This window comes from Lepisma saccharinum, chromosome 1 (assembly GCF_977018435.1).
Source record: "Lepisma saccharinum chromosome 1, izLepSacc3.1, whole genome shotgun sequence".
In the NCBI taxonomy this organism is placed as follows: domain Eukaryota; kingdom Metazoa; phylum Arthropoda; class Insecta; order Zygentoma; family Lepismatidae; genus Lepisma; species Lepisma saccharinum.
In genome coordinates, this window is record NC_139229.1 from 68,544,432 (window position 1) to 68,564,123 (window position 19,692).

Below are 19,692 nucleotides of genomic sequence, written 5' to 3' on the forward strand. Positions count from 1 at the left end.
AAGTATGGCTGTCACTAAAAAAATAACATTGAACATACATAAAAACTAATAATAAAAAGGATCTTGTAGTGATTCTATCATTACAACCTACAATGTTGTTGCTCAAATGGCTCGTCCATCTTTTTAGCTTGTCTGCTCTGTGCAGTGCATTGTGGGAACAAAAGTATACCTCACAAGAGTGGTAACAAGTGTCATGAGCAGGTGAGCAAGTACACAACTAGTCTAAAGACATGTTCTAATTGTGATACTGAATTTCCATGACTGGATTCTGTGGAGGAGCCAATCAGAGCAAAGTTTGGCCATGTGAACATAATCTGTGAGTTTACAAAGGGGAGTTTTTTGTCTGGTTTCCGAACGTTGGCTGTTTTTGTTAGTTTCTCGATAAAAAAAAAGGAAAGAGATGACGTGCAGTGCATTCATGTTCACTTCATTAATATTTAGGTATTTATGCAAAGCGATGAGATGTATACGTGACAAATATGATTAGACGAAAATTAAAATCCTTATTATTACAAGTGTATTAAATGAAATGTTTGATTTTTTTAAGAATTTGTGAATGAATCCTGTGAATCTCATGTATGAATAATGAATATGCATACCAGAGTTAATTAAAAAGCTTGTTCAGTACACATTGATTACCATATTTTTTCGAACCAATCTCTAATCCATACTTTTCTTTTTTTCTTTTTTTAATAAAATCACAAAGCAGTAATTCTCCTACAACATTCTTCAAATTGCTCGTCCATCTTTACAGATTGTCTGCTCTGTGCAATGTCTTACGTAAACAAAAGTCTATCAACAACTACGGTAACAATTTAACAAGTATCATGTTAGGCGAAAACTAGCAAATGGGTAGCCCGTCTAGCGCCAACTAGGGTTTTCCTACTGGAAATCGAGTTCCGTGTGATTCAGGCATTCGATTGATATTCTCTGCAGTTTAGTGATTGTCAGCAATGTTCATCAATACATGATTTATCCTAATCATGATTACACCAAGAAGAATTAATAGTTTCCCTTGTTTCTATAACCACGTTTTCTTTTTCAAGGCACATTGAATGTTTAGTCACATATTACAAAGCTTTGCATGTGGATCTTGGGAGTTGATGGGCATACCCCACAGTAGAAACTATTCAAATTGCAATTGAAATAATCTGTTCATATGAATGGCGCAGTAATGAAATATTTATGAAGATGATTATGATGTAAGTTCATCATCATCATCATCTTTGTAAATATTTCATTAGTGTGTCAACCTACATACCTTCATCATTTATCCATACTGGGATATGATATCACACCACAACACATCAATCGTTGAATTTCCGATCGAATTCTTCCCAGCATTTAAGTCACATACCCAACTTCAGCTAAACAACATTAATGTTTTTAATTCTAATTTTAATCATTTATACCATGGGGTACCCTTGTCAATAATTTTGATACCAATATTTGAAAATTGGAACAATTCAGACAAGTTCTTCTTCTTCTCCCTTATGCCCACTTAGGCGTCGGGTGACAAGTTCAGAATTCAGTATATTGATTTTCCATGGGAACTATATTGTAGTTCTACCAGAGTTTTGCTTTGAAATATCTATGATTTCACATGAGATAATCATTTGATCGCATTGTCTTCTCTCAATGTTGCAAAAATAATGAAAAATATGAATTTTGCTCAATTTCCATAATATTTAGACAGTATGGAAGTGTTGTGAATTTTTGTGGATGCATTACGTTAACGTCCTCCACACATTTTATCATGCTTGTTATTCATCAATTTTGTTATTTACAAAAGTCATAGTCAACCTTGAACGACCCTTGTAATATATGACTCGAACATTCCTCCTGCCGTAAGAAAGAAAACATATGTTTATCAAAACATTGGCAGCCAATTGAGGTAGGATTAATTAAACTAGAGACGTGGGAATAAAACTTCAATTAAGATGCAATATTATTTTGCCTATGTCTGTACTTTCTTCTACATCTCTCGGATGAGCAAATAATAGACTATTATGTTGAATATTGCATTTTTCTGATACAGTTATTTTTTTAAATTTATTTACTGTTTTTTTAATGCCTGTATTATTGTCTTGAATCTTACTTACAGGACCATCTCGAAAAAGAAAAACCAGTGCCTTCACCATCATCGCGTTTGCGGCAGATTTTAAAATCACTGGTGTAGAAGCATTGTCTCAGTGCACTTCACCAAAATTCTCAGAGAGGAGATGAATGGATCTGTACTTATTGTGGTATGTACATCACTTCCATTATTTTATTTGTTTTGCATATACAGGGTGTGTACTCACCAGGAATTATGTGTGAATTCTACGTGAATTTTTCTCCTTAGACGTGAAAAATTTCACCTTTTATTAATCCAAATAAATGCATACATTTACAAATGCCCTGAGGCAAGTTTTCACAGTTTAGCTTTCATGTTTATCAAGGAATAGAAAAAGGAAGCTGCATGGAAAATAAAACAGAATTCTCTGTTCTTTTACTTTGCTAGTGTCCTCTGCAGAACAATCTGCCAGAGGGAAGATTATTGCAAGATAAGATATCTTGAAGTTGATTATGTAAATTTGAGTTTGAAATCCTTGTACAATTAACAATTTTGTGTGGATTATTAAATTCCGTAACATTTGTGACTTGTGTTGCAGATATATTTCCATTTTTTTAAACTTCACCTTGAAAACCGGGAATTATACTTGAATTTTATCATGGTCCTAGAGTGGCCACACTGATGTACAATGTCCCGCATCATGACTATATGGTCTAAGGTGGCACGATTTGGACTCTGGCTATGGGACGTGCACTGGTTCGAGTCCCCTTGGGGGAAGCATAATAACTTTTCCTGAAATTCCAGCCAGTGTATGGGACTGGTGGCAACCCACCATCATGAAGAAATTTGGGAACTACTAATGAGTAGCGTAACCCAGTCACGGAAACCTACGATGATGACTGGGGCTTTGTTGTGCTGTCACCCCATAAATGATTGAATGATCACCCACCTCCACCTAGACATGCGTGGGAGTGAGGCTGGCTGTTGTAAGGTACACCCTGGCCGTCATGGGCTTATAAGTGTTTTCTCAGACAGTGGTGATATGCAGGAACAGTGTTTTGCCCCATATTTATGTTGAAAGTTGGGTGGTAGTCCAGCCAAGTCCTCTACACTTTTTGATGCCAGGTATAATGCAGGTGTGTGGCTGGTGTAAAGAAATTGTGTTCAACCAACTAGATGCTGTACACAAGAATAGGGGTGTCAGAATTCAGAAAATTCAATGAATGCCTGCTTTTCTTTAATTTCATTGGTTAGCACATATCACATGACCATACACCACTCTAGGACATAGTGCAAATGGTCCAAACATCAAATAGGCTAAGTGACATCAAATCAAGTAGATGGCTTGCTGTTGCACTTTGCAACAAACTAGAGAAATAAGTGCAAAGTGTGTCAAAAATTACAGCGAACTAGACAGGGTGGGTAAGTGAAGGGGGTCCAGTTCTTAGCACTGCTGACTGGTGTAAACTGGCCCACATCACAGATTTGCATTTCCTCTCTGCTGAACAATGTGGATGGTTGGTTTCAGATGTTGGCAGTAGGATAATTCTCTACGGAAGAAGCTAACCACATCTCCCTTAGTCAAAGATTCATTTTTTAAAGTCCACTTGTGCTCGGGCTAATCAGGACGTCATCTACAGTTTAAAGTGTTATCCAAACCGCTGTGCAATCCTCTGGGAATCGAACACATAACCCCATGATTACAAGATGCCAGCATTACCATAATAATGTTTGTTGTGTGGCAAAAAAGAATTCCATAGAAAGAAAAAGGAGTGTATATGTATGTATATACATATATATATATAAGGGATAGAATGAGAAAGAGTGCCAGAAGGGCAGATAAATAAAAATGGCATAGGAGACAGTAAACACTTACCACAATCCCCCCCTAATCACAACCCACCCACCCACCATCCATCCCACAGTAAACACTGGTGAAAGGATCTTTTCGCTAAACCCATGTTCTATCACTTGTTTCTTGCACCATTGTGCTGACGGACGCTGGCGTCAGTATTCTGTGCCTCTATGCTTTTGTACTCCATACTTTCTACCTACTGTGAAAATGAGGTCATAGCCTCGAAATATCGAACTTTTCTTCAATTGTGGTAAGTGTTTACTGTCTCCTACGCCATTTTTATATATATTGATGGCGGGAACTGAGCAAACGTTAGAACATCGCCTCTTCACACAGTACACTGACCCAATCATGCAACCAATACCTAGCATACTGCTAGCCTAGCACTAACATTCCTCCGTCGTCTGGACTGCTTCTAGGGCTTCTCGCTTGTTGCCGCCTCGTATTGTCGCGATCTCACAAACAGGCCGTCGTCGTCTTCTCGTTGATCAATTTGCTGGTAATAGTGGAGCGAAGTGAGAGGTTAAGTTTAACTCGTTGGCCCTCCTGGCCAAGAAGAGGGAAGATGTAGAAGACAGAGCTCTCTCCACACTTACCTGGCCCAATCGATCGCCGCTGGCTACCAGCAGGCCCATGCCGGAATCACCATCTCGTCTCGCCTCGGACATCCTCCGTGATTCAACTAGCTCGCGGCGCTTACCGTGCTCATCCCGATGGTTTCTGTGATCTACGATAACTGTCCTATTTTCATCCCAAAGGTGACGTTTTATTCTGTCATAATGTGTTGACCCTGCAGGTTTTCATTCCTCTACCACCAGGTTGATTACCTCTATCAGGCGGCCGAACCTAGTAGCAATGGAGGAATGCCAGCGGTATGCTAGGTATCTGTTTCAGTGTACTGTGTGAAGAGGTGATGTTCTAACGTTTGCTCAGTTCCCCTCATCAATCAATATATATAAACACAGTAAAAAAAGTTTTGCATCAGGAAGGAAAATGACAAAATATATATGAAGCACAAAGTTTATTGACAATGACAGTGGGAATACAAAAGAAAAGATGAAGAACAAAACATGTTGAATGAAAAGGGAACAAAAACGTACAATTTTCTCAGAAATGTTTTTAAAACTAAAATGGCACAATTCATGATGGAGGCGAAAAACAAAGAACTGTCACATGAAGACTGATCGTCATAGCGGATCCATCAGAAACATTGCCTACCTACCACTTGGTGTGTCCTCCCCTGGCTGCAAGAAGGTCTTGAACACACTGTGGCATACTGAGGATGAGACGATCAAGGTGATCTTGTGGTAAGCGATTCCATTCGTCCTGTGCCGCAAGAAAAACTTCACGAAGGTTGGTGGGAGCCACAGGACAGTTTGCAATCGCATTTTTTAGCATTGACCATGAATGTTCGATGCAATTCATGTCGGGACTTTGCGCTGGCCAGAGCATGCGACGGATATCACCGCCTGCAGATAATCGTGCACCATTTGTGTGCTGTGTGGATGGGCATTGTCATCCACCAAGACAAATTCGTCACCAATTTCCTGATGAGATGGTTCGACAGTCGTCTGGAGAATGCCCCTGACATAACGAACAGCTGTTTGAGTCCCTCTAATTGGAATTAGGGGCGTTCGACGTCCGAGCATGATCCCTGCTCACACCATGATTCCTCCTCCTTGGTATGGATGGACCCCCTGGACACCACGAAGCCGCTCCTGCAGTCCAGCGCCTCGCCACACCCGTCCTCTTCGTGAATCTGGCCTTAGGCAGAGCCTACATTCATCGGTGAAGAGCACATGAGCCCAATGATCGGGTCCCCAATTTCAATGTGCACGGGCCCAATGCACACAGTTGCGCCGATGTTGTGGCAATAGGTTCTGGTGCCGGAGAGGTCTTCTGGAACGTAAACCACTTCCTCGGAGTGTGTTACAGACAGTTTGGTTTGACACACACACAGCAGAGACTGCCTGGAGGGCATGAGCGATGTTCCTTGCCGTCATGGTATTCTGTAGTCAAGCTGAGAGTCGTACATAGCGGTCTTGTGCTGGTGGTGTGACCCGTGGATGACCTGTCCGTTGACGATCTACTGTTCCTGTGTCTGTATACCGCCTCCAGGTCCTACAGACATTGCTTTGTGCCACTCCAACAGCCCTAGCTACAGCCCGTTGTGACATGCCAGTCTGCAGTAGCGTGATGATCCTTGCCGGATCAAACTGCACTATTGTATGCCTAGGTATGCCATGCACACAGCTGCACTCGCTCGCCTTCGCTAACTAAACACAAGGAACACCTAACTAACCTTCGCCGACTACTGTGGCGATCGGTATTGCACGTTTACCACGTTACTTCACACAATGAGCTCTGCTTCATCGGTTCTTGTCCGCTTCGGCATGTTGCAGATGATATTTTCATCACTTCTCAGGTGATGCAAAACTTTTTTGACTGTGTTTATACAGGGTGTCGCAAAATTCTTTCAACAACGCTTGGGTGCTGGTAGATATCATTAAAACAAGTAACTTTTCCCTATAAAGTTTACCTCGAAAGCGCTTAGTTTCTGCGCTATAAGCGCTTAAAATCTATCTTGTACGTATGCAACCCAACACAGCAAACGCTTACTCTGACATGACTACCAGGGGCGCGTGGCAGGGTTGCCACTAGCATTCCTCGTTAAGAGAGACGACTTGAAAACAACAACTTGTCAGTCTTCTCTGAGCAAAATCCAAAACATTAATGATACTTGCGATGTTGTAAGAAGCATTGACAGTATTTATAAACTGACCAAGACAAATAATGGGCAGACTGAAATTCAAGATTACTTACCCATTCTAAAATATCTCCATAATCGATCGAATGATTTGGATTATTTTAATTTGCTTTTCTGCCACCTTTGGCTAATCACGAAGATGAGGATGATATGATGAAATAACAAATGACACCATTGTCTAGGCCAGGACAGGATTTAAACCCAAGAGACGCCTGGCGCCTTAGCGATCTTTGCTAACAACATCACCACGGAGTTTTTCGTGTATCATACAATATCAAGAATTGCAAGGGACACGTGAGATAGGGGAAATCCGCTATATATATATATATATATATATATATATATATATATATATATATATATATATATATATATATATATATATATATATATATATATATATATATATATATATATATATATATATATATATATATATATATATATATATATATATATATATATATACAGGGAGGTTATTTCAGTCGTTTACCGCGAGCGTGTCGGCCGCTTAGCGGCACCTTCATGCAACAGGTCCCGGCAAATTGCGTTAGAGGAAGTCCATAACAGAAGCAGCTTGTTTTGTAATGTTTCCACTTTTCACAATTGCAGTTACAATTACAATTGAAATAAGCACGTACCTTGTCGCAAGGATGCTGGAAAAGGTGTCTTCCCAAATACAAATATTTCTGGCACCTTATTTCTGACATCTAATCTTAGATTAGACATCGCTTCTTTATCCTCAGTTGTCGCGAGAGCACCTGCAGCTTATCGGGGGAGTTGTCAGCCACGAGAGGGCGCTTCATACTGCACGAATGCTGACAGACAGTGTCGGCAGTGATGCCAACCGTAGGGACATGTCCCTAAGCATAGGGACTTTTCACTATATTTCGCCCACGTAGGGACAGATTTGCCAAATGAGGGAAAACGTAGGGACTTTTTTCAATCTTGAAAAATAACATTTTATTGTGCAAAGGTGCAAAGCTTACTCGCCAGTCAGTTGCACTTTCTTTGTGCTCGGTTTGGAATGAACGGATAAGTTTATCCGGATACTTTAGCGAGTAGGATATAAAAAGAACTAACTAACAAATCTCCATCAGAATTTTGGAACATGTTATCGGTTACCAAGAACTTTCAAGGCAAGTTGTTTTTTGAAAACATTTCTACTCTCGCGACAATAGTGCTAACATTGCCACATTCTAACGTGGAAACAGAAATAATATTTTCAATGTTAAGTGATACAAAAGCAAAAAAGAGAAATAAAATGGGACCAGAATTTTTCAAGGCTGCAGGAAATACAGCATCACCAACCAACATCTATCACAGCAGCAGCATGTATGACTTCAAATAACATAATCAACAGTAAATGACTCAACGTTATTCTTTAGGGGTGTGCGGGATCCCGAAAAGTTGGAACAGGGATCGGGAAAAATATTTCCCGTCCCGATCCCGACTTCGGAAAATGACTTATCGACTTTTCAGGATCCCGAGCAGTCGGGAAATACCAAATGGTCACTTTAAAAATTCTCGACGTTTTCTGCATTGTAAGTTTCTGGAACTTATCAGAAATTGTAAGTTTTTATTCTAGAAATGCAAAAACAATCACTTAAAGTGAAAATGACGTGTAGAATTCGAGATTTCCTGAGCTTCGGGAAATTTCGAACATTTCCCGTCCCGAAAATGTGCGGAAATTGCAAATTTTTCATCCCGAATGTCGGGATTTAAAAAATTTCCGTCCCTATCCTGTCCCGACCCCAAAAATTCTGTCCAACACACCCCTATTATTCATTAAGGCAAGATTTTACAATACCGGACCCTTCTGTAATTTCTATCCTACGTCTTATACTCACGAAATAATTAGTCGTGATGATTTATCTCAAGTTAACATGTTGGGGTGAGGTGAAAAAATTGTTCATTAACGTGTAGAAGTTGTAAAATAAGCGTTTCAATTCTCGCAATGATTCTCCGTATACAAGTATGGTAGCCATATTTGTTGATATGAACATTTGACGTTCACAATTAGTTACGCTGTCTACAGCGTTGCCACACTGTTGATTTCATACTTGGAGAGCATGGATCGTGTAAGAATGGCGGAAGAGCACAGTAAAAAAGTTGTTAACGTTGTACAGATTTTTAGGTGGAGTGTGCAGGAGGATGGCTGTGGGATAATTAATGAACTTATGGATTTCGGTATATTGCCCGACAGTGACAATCACGATGTAGAAGAACATGTGTAATGTGGATCAATTTGATTACAGGTAAGTTTGGCAACAGGGCATCGATCGTAAAATTGCAGGATACGAAAATGGCGTCTTCGATGATGAACGTTTGCCGTTAAATTGCTATGATTTTTTTCTTTTTTCTATTGGTTCGTAATCACAATTAGCGCAAAACCATTTAAGGATAGCTATACTGACCATTCTCGGTAAGGTTAGGTTAAGTTAGGTTAGGCAAGGCAAACAATTGAAATTTGGGGTCGAAAAACCATGCTCGGGTAATCCCACAAACCATTGACGGATAGCCCCACAAACCATTCATGGTAAGGTTAGGTTAGGATAGGCAAACATAGTTAAAATTTGGGGTCGTAGTAGTATCAGGAATGTATATTTCATTTCTTAAATATTGGAAACACAAAATCTTTCAGTAAATAATGAGCACCTCGAAAAGGAGCAAATTGGTACAAGAATTCAGTTATAACTTTTTACTGGTTAAAGATACGTCGCAAAAAACTTCACCATTGCATTTCTCGTGAAATTCTAGCTTGATTTGATATATCATATCACCCCCTTCCCATTTAAAATTCCGAAGTTGAATTCAAGATGGCGGACATCAAGATGGCCGCCGACCACGCGGGTGGCGTCAATGTGGTTCCCTCTTGACCTGGCAACTATTGGTCATCACCATTTCCACGTTGCACGCTGCAGTGGCCTTGTACCGAGGGTGTTAAGTGACTTTTTGAGCCATAACTTTGTGGTATTGTTAACTCTGCAACAATTAAAGTTAGGTGAAATAAATGTCACAGTTGTTTTCCTGGTGAAGTTCTAGCCCATTTTGATATGTCGTACGACCCCCTTCCCATTTAAATTTCTGAAGTTGATTTCAAGATGGCTGCCGACCATGCGAGTGACGTCAATGTGGTTCCCCCTTGGCCAGGCAACTATTGGTCATCGCCATTTTCACGTTCCATGCCGCAGCAGCCTTGTACTGGGGGTGTTAAATGACTTATTGAGCCACCCTGTACATACAAATGATGAAGGAGACAGTAAACACTTACCACACAAAGAGAAATAACTGCTGAATTATTTCTCTTCATGCGGTAAGTGTTTACTGTCTCCTTCATCATTTGTATTTATCTGCCCTTCTGGCACCTTTTCTGATCCTATTCCTGTGTTTATATACAGGGTGACTGGTATTTAGGTGTATTCCCTGAAAGGGGTTAAAGTAGAGAGAATTTGCAATCAATTTGACCATATGATACCCTGTCCGAAAATTAGTAATTTTCGAGATAATCGAATTTCTATTGTTTCTTTAAAAAATTACAATTTTCCACATAAAAAGATGAATTGAGAAAAAACTGCTCATTGTATGGAACTTGTTTCAGCATTTTCTGATAGCTAACAAAAAAGTGGTTCGTTGAAAAAAAAAGTTTTTCCCAAATAACAATCACATGTAAGTACCGGGTGGGTCTAAACTTACAAGTGATGATAAAAAAAATGCACTCTGAGTTTACTTGGCAACGTATTAATAACAAAAATGGTATGACACGAAGCGTACAAATTACTTTAATTACTTCCTTGTGTCATCTGCTATCCAACAAGGTACATATGTTGCTAACATTCACATTTGTGTACAAGAAATAATACTTTATTCATCTTCATGTGAATGGAATCAATGAACAAAACAATTAAAGAACATTACACGTCTTGCTCAAAGTTGGCACCTTCGTTATGAATGCAGGCACGCAGGTTTTTACGGACATTTGGTCTCGTAACTAGTGATGTGATGGTGTCTTTATCGTGTTTACCAGCTGTTAAGATCCTCTCCCTCAGCTCTTCTTGCGAGTTTACTGGTGTCTTGTAAACTAAGTCTTTCATGTGGCTCCAAATATAAAAGTCGCAAAGCGACAAATCGGGGGATCGAGCCGGCCAGGGAATCAGACTGCCTCGGCCAATCCATTTCTTTGGGTAATTTTCATCCAGACACTGTCGCACGCCCAGGCAGAAGTATGGATGGGCGCCGTCAACAATCATTTGATCGAGCCATTTTTCCTGCCCCAAATCTTAAATGGCATCACTTATGAACATTTTTTGAGGAACGGGATGGCAATGTTGTTGGAGGATGTGCCTCTAGCTACAAGACGTGACATGATTTATCAGCATGATGACTGCCCAGCTCGATCCCCGATCGATTTGACTCCTTGCGACTTTTACATTTGGAGCCACATGAAACACTTAGTTTACAAGGCACCAGTAAACTTGCAAGAAGAACTCAGGGAGAGGATTTTAACAGCTGGCAAAGACACCATCACATCACTAGTTACGAGACCAAATGTCCGTAAAAACCTGCGTGCCTGCATTCGTAACGGAGGTGCCCACTTTGAGCAAGACGTGTAATGTTCTTTAATTGTTTTGTTCATTGATTCCATTCACATGAAGATGAATGAAGTATTATTTCTTGTACACAAATGTGAATGTTAGCAACATATGTACCTTGTTGGATAGCAGATGACACAAGGAAGTAATTAAAGTAATTTGTACGCTTCGTGTCATACCATTTTTGTTATTAATACGTTGCCAAGTAAACTAAGAGTGCATTTTTTTTATCATCACTTGATAAGTTTAGACCCACCCGGTACTTACATGTGATTGTTATTTGGGAAAAACTTTTTTTTCAACGAACCGCTTTTTTGTTAGCTATCAGAAAATGCTGAAATAAGTTCCATACAATGAGCAGTTTTTTCTCAATTCATCTTTTTATGTGGAAAATTGTAATTTTTTAAAGAAACAATAGAAATTCGATTATCTCGAAAAACTACTAATTTTCAGACGGGGTATCATATGGTAAAATTTATTGCAAATTGTCTCTACTTTAACCCCTTTCAGAGAGTACATCTAATTATCAGTCACCCTGTGTGTGTGTGTGTGTGTGTGTGTGTGTGTGTGTGTGTGTGTGTGTGTGTGTGTGTGTGTGTGTGTGTGTGTGTGTGTGTGTGTGTGTGTGTGTGTGTGTGTGTGTGTGTGTGTGTGTGTGTGTGTGTGTGTGTGTGTGTGTGTGTGTGTGTGTGTGTGTGTGTGTGTGTGTGTGTGTGTGTGTGTGTGTGTGTGTGTGTGTGTGTGTGTGTGTGTGTGTGTGTGTGTGTGTGTGTGTGTGTGTGTGTGTGTGTGTGTGTGTGTGTGTGTGTGTGTGTGTGTGTGTGTGTGTGTGTGTGTGTGTGTGTGTGTGTGTGTGTGTGTGTGTGTGTGTGTGTGTGTGTGTGTGTGTGTGTGTGTGTATATATATATAAATGTATGATTCATCAATTTTTTTAATTCCCCGTAATTTTGATTACAGAATATGCCAGGACATTTCCATAAGTTGTGTACTCTTTATGAGTACTTATGAAGATGACAACAATAATGATCTATAATGTGTGTGAACCCTGTGATATCTTTGAAAGTTGATTATGTGCCACCCATTATAAGGAGACTTTTGAGGAAGGTTTGTAATCACTGTGTGTGTGTGTGCAGAAATGTATTTTTTTTCGTAAATATGATTACAGTGAAGAATAAATATTTCTATTTTTATGTAACTTGTTCTTATAATATTTTAAATAACTATAAGTGTCATCATCCTTTGCAGTTTTTTGCCTCTGGCTGGGTTGGCATAGAAGTCAAACCTCTCCATTTTTTCCTGACACTCCACTATGTGCTCTTTCCACCGACATCTTGGTCTCCCACTCCTTGTGCATTGTAAGCTCTTACTAGTAGTCTTTCTGCATCCATCCTCTCCATGTGTCCGAACTATCTCATCTGTGCCTGATCTCCTCATTCCTTATTCTATCCTTTCTAGTCTTCCCCAATATACTTCCCAAATATTTTCATCTCCACTGCCTGCATCTTTATTTTCTCTCTCATTGTCCAAGTCTCTGCTCCGTACGTAATTATTGGCACATAGTGTTATTTATATATTACCTATTTGCATTTCATCATACAAATATATGTGTATCTGGGTGGTGGGGCTGCCACCTGTGGGTTTTCAGGTACACCCTTGTTTTCTGACATGGTTCCAACTCCATTAGCCTTTGTGCATCCCTCCAGGCCCACAAGGCAGTGGGGGCAAACACTTTTATGGCAGTGTTTATTCGCCATGACATAAAGCTGTCGTTGGGAAGCTGTAGGGTATGTTCATGCCACTGAACACCTTCCACACCCTGATAGCCTTGCCATCTCAGTCCGGTACTGCTTATTTGCAGCTCCCCTCATATTTGAAGGAGGTTTCACTATCCCCCATCTGTTCAGTAGCTGAATATTTTTAATTTTATAATATTTAAAGTTAGAATTTATTTGATACAGTATATTCAGTTGAAATTGTTTTTGAAAATACCTAAGGGTAACCTCCCCCAGCTCAGCTCCCCTCAGCATTGCATGGTCTCGAAGCATGTACAGGAAATAGGGGAGGGGTGTAGGACCCAACTCATTTTCAATCCTGGTCATGTTGTGCTGGCTGCCTATCTCTTCGATTAGTAGTAGAATCAGTTTTTTTGTGTTCCTGATTGGCTTTGAGATTTGCATTTGGGATACACAAAGACTTTTTCATTACATAAGAATGCCATATTAAATCATTTCCATTATGTTAATCCACTTTATGCACAAAGGCTAATCAGGATTGGACCTACAGTTTCAAGTGTGATGCAAACATGTGGATATCTTGATTACAAGGTGGCAGCATTACCACTACGCCATCGGGAGGCATTTCCGTTAAATGATACACAACAATTGCCACATTATGTGACCTCATTAGGATCTTATAGAATCTTAAATAAAAAGTAACAAAAATGAAAGAAAACCATTTATCGATGACTAATACAACATATACAAAACATTCTTTCAACTTATATATTTTCATATCAGAATTAAAAGACAAACAGATAAAAATCAACACATATAATAAACATTCTTCTTCCTAATTCTTTCCACATTGTATTCTTCCATCAATGCCAGCGGAAATGTGTTTCTTCTAGAATTAGTTTTACATGCAATATACACCCTTCATACACTAACACCTGCCCATTTACTCTCCCACTACTATTGCTGCTGTAATGTGTGATGTTTGTACTACAAAAGCAGTTACAGGAAAGGAAAAATTTTGTAGACACCTAGTACAGCAGAAATATACAAAATTAAATACTCATCCCCTCCTCCCAGGAGTGGGATTTTTTTTAGGATATCTATTAGGATGTTTCACTGATTGAGATTATAAAGTAAATATTCTTAATTGTGCTCTTTACTTTCTTAAATGTGCACATTTTCAGTAATAAAAATTTAAAATGTATCTTTTACCAACTCTAATATTTGAGACCCATTTCTAAGTATTTCAGGAATGCCAAGAATTAAAACATTGGATGTTAAAACTGTAATCAGAATATCTGCCATTTGTGGAGTTGATGTAGTCAGCACCATGCTCTGGCTGCCTTCCCCTCCCCCAGAGTTGCCTTAGGTACCTGTTTATTAGAGGCTGAGTGAACCCCCAGAGCAGCTACATGCATTTACATTGCTGCAAAATACCTACCCTGGTACTCAAACCCATGTGTCAATCAGGTGCCTTACAGCCTAGATAACCATGGCTCTAAAATTCTGTAAGTTGATTACAATGTTGCAGCAAATATACCTTACCACGGGGCAAACCATATGATTTCTGAACACATCTAATCTAGATATATTGACACTTTTTCCTCTCTCATCGCCAATGTCATAGACTTTAGGCAAAGCAAAACATCATTTGCTCATTCATCAATCTTGACTCTTTTTAATGCTCATCGTTTCAATTCGTGGAATTACTTGAAGCACTGTAACAGGTATTAACCATCAGTTTTGTTTCTGGTTTGATTAATATTAATTATTATTTAAAATGCACATTTTACACTCAAACTTAGCAACATATAGCAAAAAAATGAAATGCTAAGATACATTGTTACCCCATGTAAAAAAAGAATTGTTTAATATTAAATACAGTTTTTGGCTGACAACCATGTGAAGTTCAAAATCAGTTCCAAAACTAATGTTTTTTACTCCTAAAAGTCCAAGTTGTTCTTGCATATATACAATTGATATTCTGGTACTCTTACACTTAATTGTGTGTGATGTGTATAATCCAAGTGAAGGATATCTGGATAATCCATATAGAGAAATAAACACTATCCGACATACAGGTTTGACCTTTTCTGCAATAGATAAGTTATTTTGTTTTTGCAGTAAAAGTTCTACAAATATGACTAGAAAGATTTAAAAATACTCTATCATAAAGAATGTTCAAAATTCAAGATACTCAGAGAAAGATTAGGAACACTACTTTTATGCAAAGTGCAACACCAACTACACACCTACACAAAGTTACTTTGGCACATCACAATATCCTTTCTATGAAAGTATGCTATATTAACTACAAGTGTCCAGGCTATATGATGAAATTACAAATGATCTGAAGAACTTCAACTAAACATACATACATACATGCATGCCCTTCTTCATCATATGTTCATTCCTGTCATTGTAAAATTATCAGAACCCCCCCCCCTCCCCTTCATCAATGCATTTTAACATTTCTGGAAGAATACAAAAAATGGAATGTCTGTAGAGCATATATAATCACAGTTACATATAAGACCCAATATGTAAATACATAATTACTGATATGATTTAAAATAACAACAACATAGCAATAGCACTCATTAATACAACTTAAATATGGAATGAATACAAGATTGAATTGAATTGTCTCTAGGCTAATTACACTGAAATAAATATAATTCAATGGAGTTATACTTTTCAAATTTTCAGTAACATGTAATGAAATAAATAGATTTTTATATTACATTTAAAAGTTGAGCAATATTGTTTTTGTAGAGGAGAACACTTTTGTGTAGCGACTTATTTGTAGAAAATTGTAAGAATTTGATAAAATTTGCTAATTATTGCAGTTTCACCGATTAGTGAAGGTTAAACAGAAAAAGAAGGAAATCAGCATATTAGCAATATAATAGTTGTCTAATGCCACCAATATTATTCTTTAACCACTTGCATCAATTGCACTATTCCAGTTATCCAGTATTAATTATTCCTTATGTACTTGTGAAAATTCAAATTCTATTGGATATTCATTCTTATCAGAAAAAAAAATATTTTATTTCCATTACATTGGATTGATTTTGAAAATTCTGCAAATACCTATTATAATTTCAATTCTTATTATACAGAATATCTACTAAAGAAGTACAGGGTTTTAAAAGAATCGCTAAGTGAGATGGAAGCATATTGTTTTCAGGCATGACTTGTTTGTGTCAGATTTCGTGGGAAAGCTTAATTTTCTTTTGTAGTCACCCGATATATAATATTATTTCAGGTTTCCTTCAGTAACTACCAGGAGGTCATTTGATTTTTCCTAAAACACACTTTTTTTATTTACATAAAAGAGAATAAATATTTTGCAATTGAGCTCTGTATGTTTTTAAGTTCATTTCAATATTTAAATAAAGGCGAAATTGAATTTTTATGCCTGATTCTAAAATAAGTAATATAAACTTATTGTACCATTATCAGCACATTTTAGGATCAGGTACAACAAAAACTAAATGAATTCCAAATAAACACTACTAGCAGATAATTAATTATTCATTCCTATTGTCACACACTCATTTTTTATACATTTATCTAAAAAACAATGAATTGTTAATGTTATTGTACATAGCTATATACATGTATCAACACTAATAAAAAGTTGATTTCAATGGGTTAACAAAAACGAGTAGTATGCAGTTCTTTCTGCACATCACACACACACACTTTCTCAACTTCCACATGCACTCTACACAAAGTAATCTTTTGTTCGTGTACTAAAAACAAAACAAGAAAGCTATTCGATGGTAACAAGTGCTATGAATCATGGCTTGTTGGTATTGCTTCGCGTTGGCTTGCTCTTGTAATGACACACAAGAAAGAAGAAGCATGCAAGGATGAGAAACACAATCCAAAAGATAACTGTGGCCAACAATGGAGTTTGGAGAGGGAATTGTTCATTGTAATCCATGAAAACGAGAGCGGAAGTCCCGTTCGTTATAGGACAAGGCAATTGCACTATGATATCTTGATGTTGGACTTGCTTGTTCCTGCACATGAGGGAGGTTATGTGTTGGAATTCTCTTTTTACGACTGGCTGAATCATCCACTTTGTAGGCGATATCCACTTCACCCAGTTGCACCAAATTCCAAGATCCTTGAAGTGAATGACGTAGCCGGAGGCCAGAGCGAGAGCAGTGAATAGTAAGCCTCCCAGAATGGCTGCCAAGTGACGTGATGAGACCATATGCGCTAGGGCAATACTCATCATTTGCATCGAAGCAATGTAGAGCAGCATGTAACCTTGTTTAAAATAAACAAAATGTTGAACATGTTAGTTGAAAGGATATGCTGTCATGGTCAGGTTTACTTCGAGAGGATGATGGAAGAACATGGAGATGGAAGTGGAAGCGGTCACTTGGAGTGGTTGACGGAAACAGCAGGAGAATCATTTTCCTTGTAGTTTACAGTTCTCACAAGCAGGTAGAAAATACAAGGTGGCTGAATTTTTAAATTTAGTTTTAAATCTTTTTTTTTCTTAAATATTTCAAGCTCACTTAAAGAAATTTCCATTACTTTAAAAAAAAACGAGTACAGTATGTGTTTTTTAATGTTTGTTGGTTTTCTGCATCACATGTATCATCATTAAATGAGAATAATAAACATGCCACCATAAATTTTTGTACTGTTGCTAGCCAAATTTTAAAATCAGTTTCATCTACTCTTGCTTACAATCATATAAACATAAATTTTGATGTAACATTTTGGGAGAACACATGCTCTCTCCACCATACATCTATTCTTATTTTGATTATTGTTACTGTTATAACAATCGTACATTGTTGAAACTTAACAACTGTGAAGCAAGCAATTTGTTTTTCTTTAAATTATTATTATTCTAAATAGAGATGTTATCAAAATTTTAATTATGGATCCCAAATATCAGGTAATTTAATCCTCAGTTAAGATGGAATTTGAAACTGTGATCCCCCAAATACAGTAAATGTACAGGGGAAAGGTACATTTACACTCTCAACCAGTTTTGCACAACTATTTCATCAATGAAATTACAGCATATCCTTGCAAACTAATATGACTTATTACAGTCTTATATATCATATTTGCATAGAATCTTTAATGCCGAATATTAAATGTTATATATGAGGGTTATTTTTTAAGTAAGGTATGTTTTGCAATAAAAACGAAGTAAGTAAATGTTTTTTTTTAAAAAAAACATTTATTTTCTGAATTTACATACACTTCTCTATTTGCTACATAATTTTCTTGCCGGTTTAAACATTTATCGTAACGAACTACGAGTTTTTGGATACCCTCCTCATAGCACTCTGCCACCTGTGAGATAGCCAGTTACTCACGGTCGTTTTCACTTCTTCATCAGTGTCTAAACACTTGCCACCCAGGAAGGTCTTCAGATGGCGGAAGAGATGGTAGTTGCTAGGTGCAAGGTCTGAACTGTATGCGGATGATTATCTGATCAAATCTTTTGGCTGGGAGGTATTCGATCATCCACATACAGTCCAGACCTTGCACCTAGCAACTACCACCTCTTCCGCCATGTGAAGACCTTCCTGGGCGGCAAGTGTTTAGACACTGATGAAGAAGTGAAAACGACCGTGAGTAACTGGCTATCTCACAGGTGGCAGAGTGCTATGAGGAGGGTATCCAAAAACTCGTAGTTCGTTATGATAAATGTTTAAACCGGTAAGAAAATTATGTAGCAAATAGAGAAATATATGTAAATTCAGAAAATAAATGTTTTTTTTAAAAAACATTTACTTACTTCGTTTTTATTGCAAAACGGACCTTACTTAAAAAATAACCCTCGTATTATAAGTGTCCAATAAAGTGGCAACACTGAAAATAATCTAGACGAAATAGTATTGCCTCTAAGTTTCTTGGCTCGAAAAGATCATTAATACAAAAAACATTTAAAATTCTTTACTGATCCCATCCTCACAAGAAGTTAAAACATCCAATTTCCTTATTTTTATGCTCTAATGTTAACATAGCAAAGAGGTTTGGTAAACTTACCGACATATATGTAGAATGCATAGTCGTCATTTCCTTGTATGTGTAAGCCAGTCATAGCATAGGCTGGGACTATATATGCTACAGCAACTCCAACATAGGCTGGCAGTGAATACATCATCTGGAAAATGTGTCAGTTTTATAAATGAAAACTTGTCCTCATGGAATGATTACCTAATGCTATTTTACAATTTACAGTAATACCTTTAAATATTGAGAAACTGAATTATTCTTTTGTCTGTGGCTGAGCATATATCTGTTATGTTAATAGGTTAGCTCATTGTCTTCGAGCATTGGGGTGATCCTTTCTGAAGATACCAAAATGTTAACCTCTCTTCCACACTAATGCCCGTTTGCACCAACGTCGATTTACTCGCGAGTAAGAGTAAGCTCTGAGTTAACCCACGAATCGGCTGATTATCTGTTGCACCAACAGAAACTCCAGATAAACTGGAAGTAAAAGGAGGGTAAACTTTACCCTCGGAGATCGGCAAGTAAAAGCGGAGTTAACCCACATGCAGCAGAGTAATGGCTGCCATCCAGAACAGGTAATGTACCACTTCAGAACTTCAAAACTAAATAAATGTAAAATGGGAAGTAATAGACTCAAACTGTGAATGTAAAAAGCGATAAATATATAGTATGATTATTAAGT

General features: G+C 37.8%; 2 protein-coding genes across 2 annotated transcripts in view; one reads left to right on the plus strand and one right to left on the minus strand.

Moving 5' to 3' along the window:
- The window catches only part of LOC146005169 (mpv17-like protein 2), a 28,947-nt gene extending 16,552 nt beyond the window's left edge, over positions 1 to 12,395 (plus strand). Inside the window, exons 4-5 of the mRNA XM_083144239.1 lie at positions 2,105 to 2,246; positions 12,229 to 12,395. Coding sequence (XP_083000365.1) covers positions 2,105 to 2,179 — 75 coding nt within the window. The 3' untranslated portion in view covers positions 2,180 to 2,246; positions 12,229 to 12,395. The remainder of the gene's footprint in view (positions 1 to 2,104; positions 2,247 to 12,228) is intronic.
- Positions 12,396 to 13,712: 1,317 nt separating this feature from the next.
- The window catches only part of LOC145996205 (ATP-binding cassette sub-family G member 8), a 122,201-nt gene continuing 116,221 nt past the window's right edge, over positions 13,713 to 19,692 (minus strand). The window contains exons 7-8 of the mRNA XM_083132621.1: positions 19,041 to 19,158; positions 13,713 to 17,291 (exon numbers count right to left, since the gene is read on the minus strand). Of these exons, the coding sequence (XP_082988747.1) occupies positions 16,813 to 17,291; positions 19,041 to 19,158 (597 nt within the window). The 3' untranslated portion in view covers positions 13,713 to 16,812. The remainder of the gene's footprint in view (positions 17,292 to 19,040; positions 19,159 to 19,692) is intronic.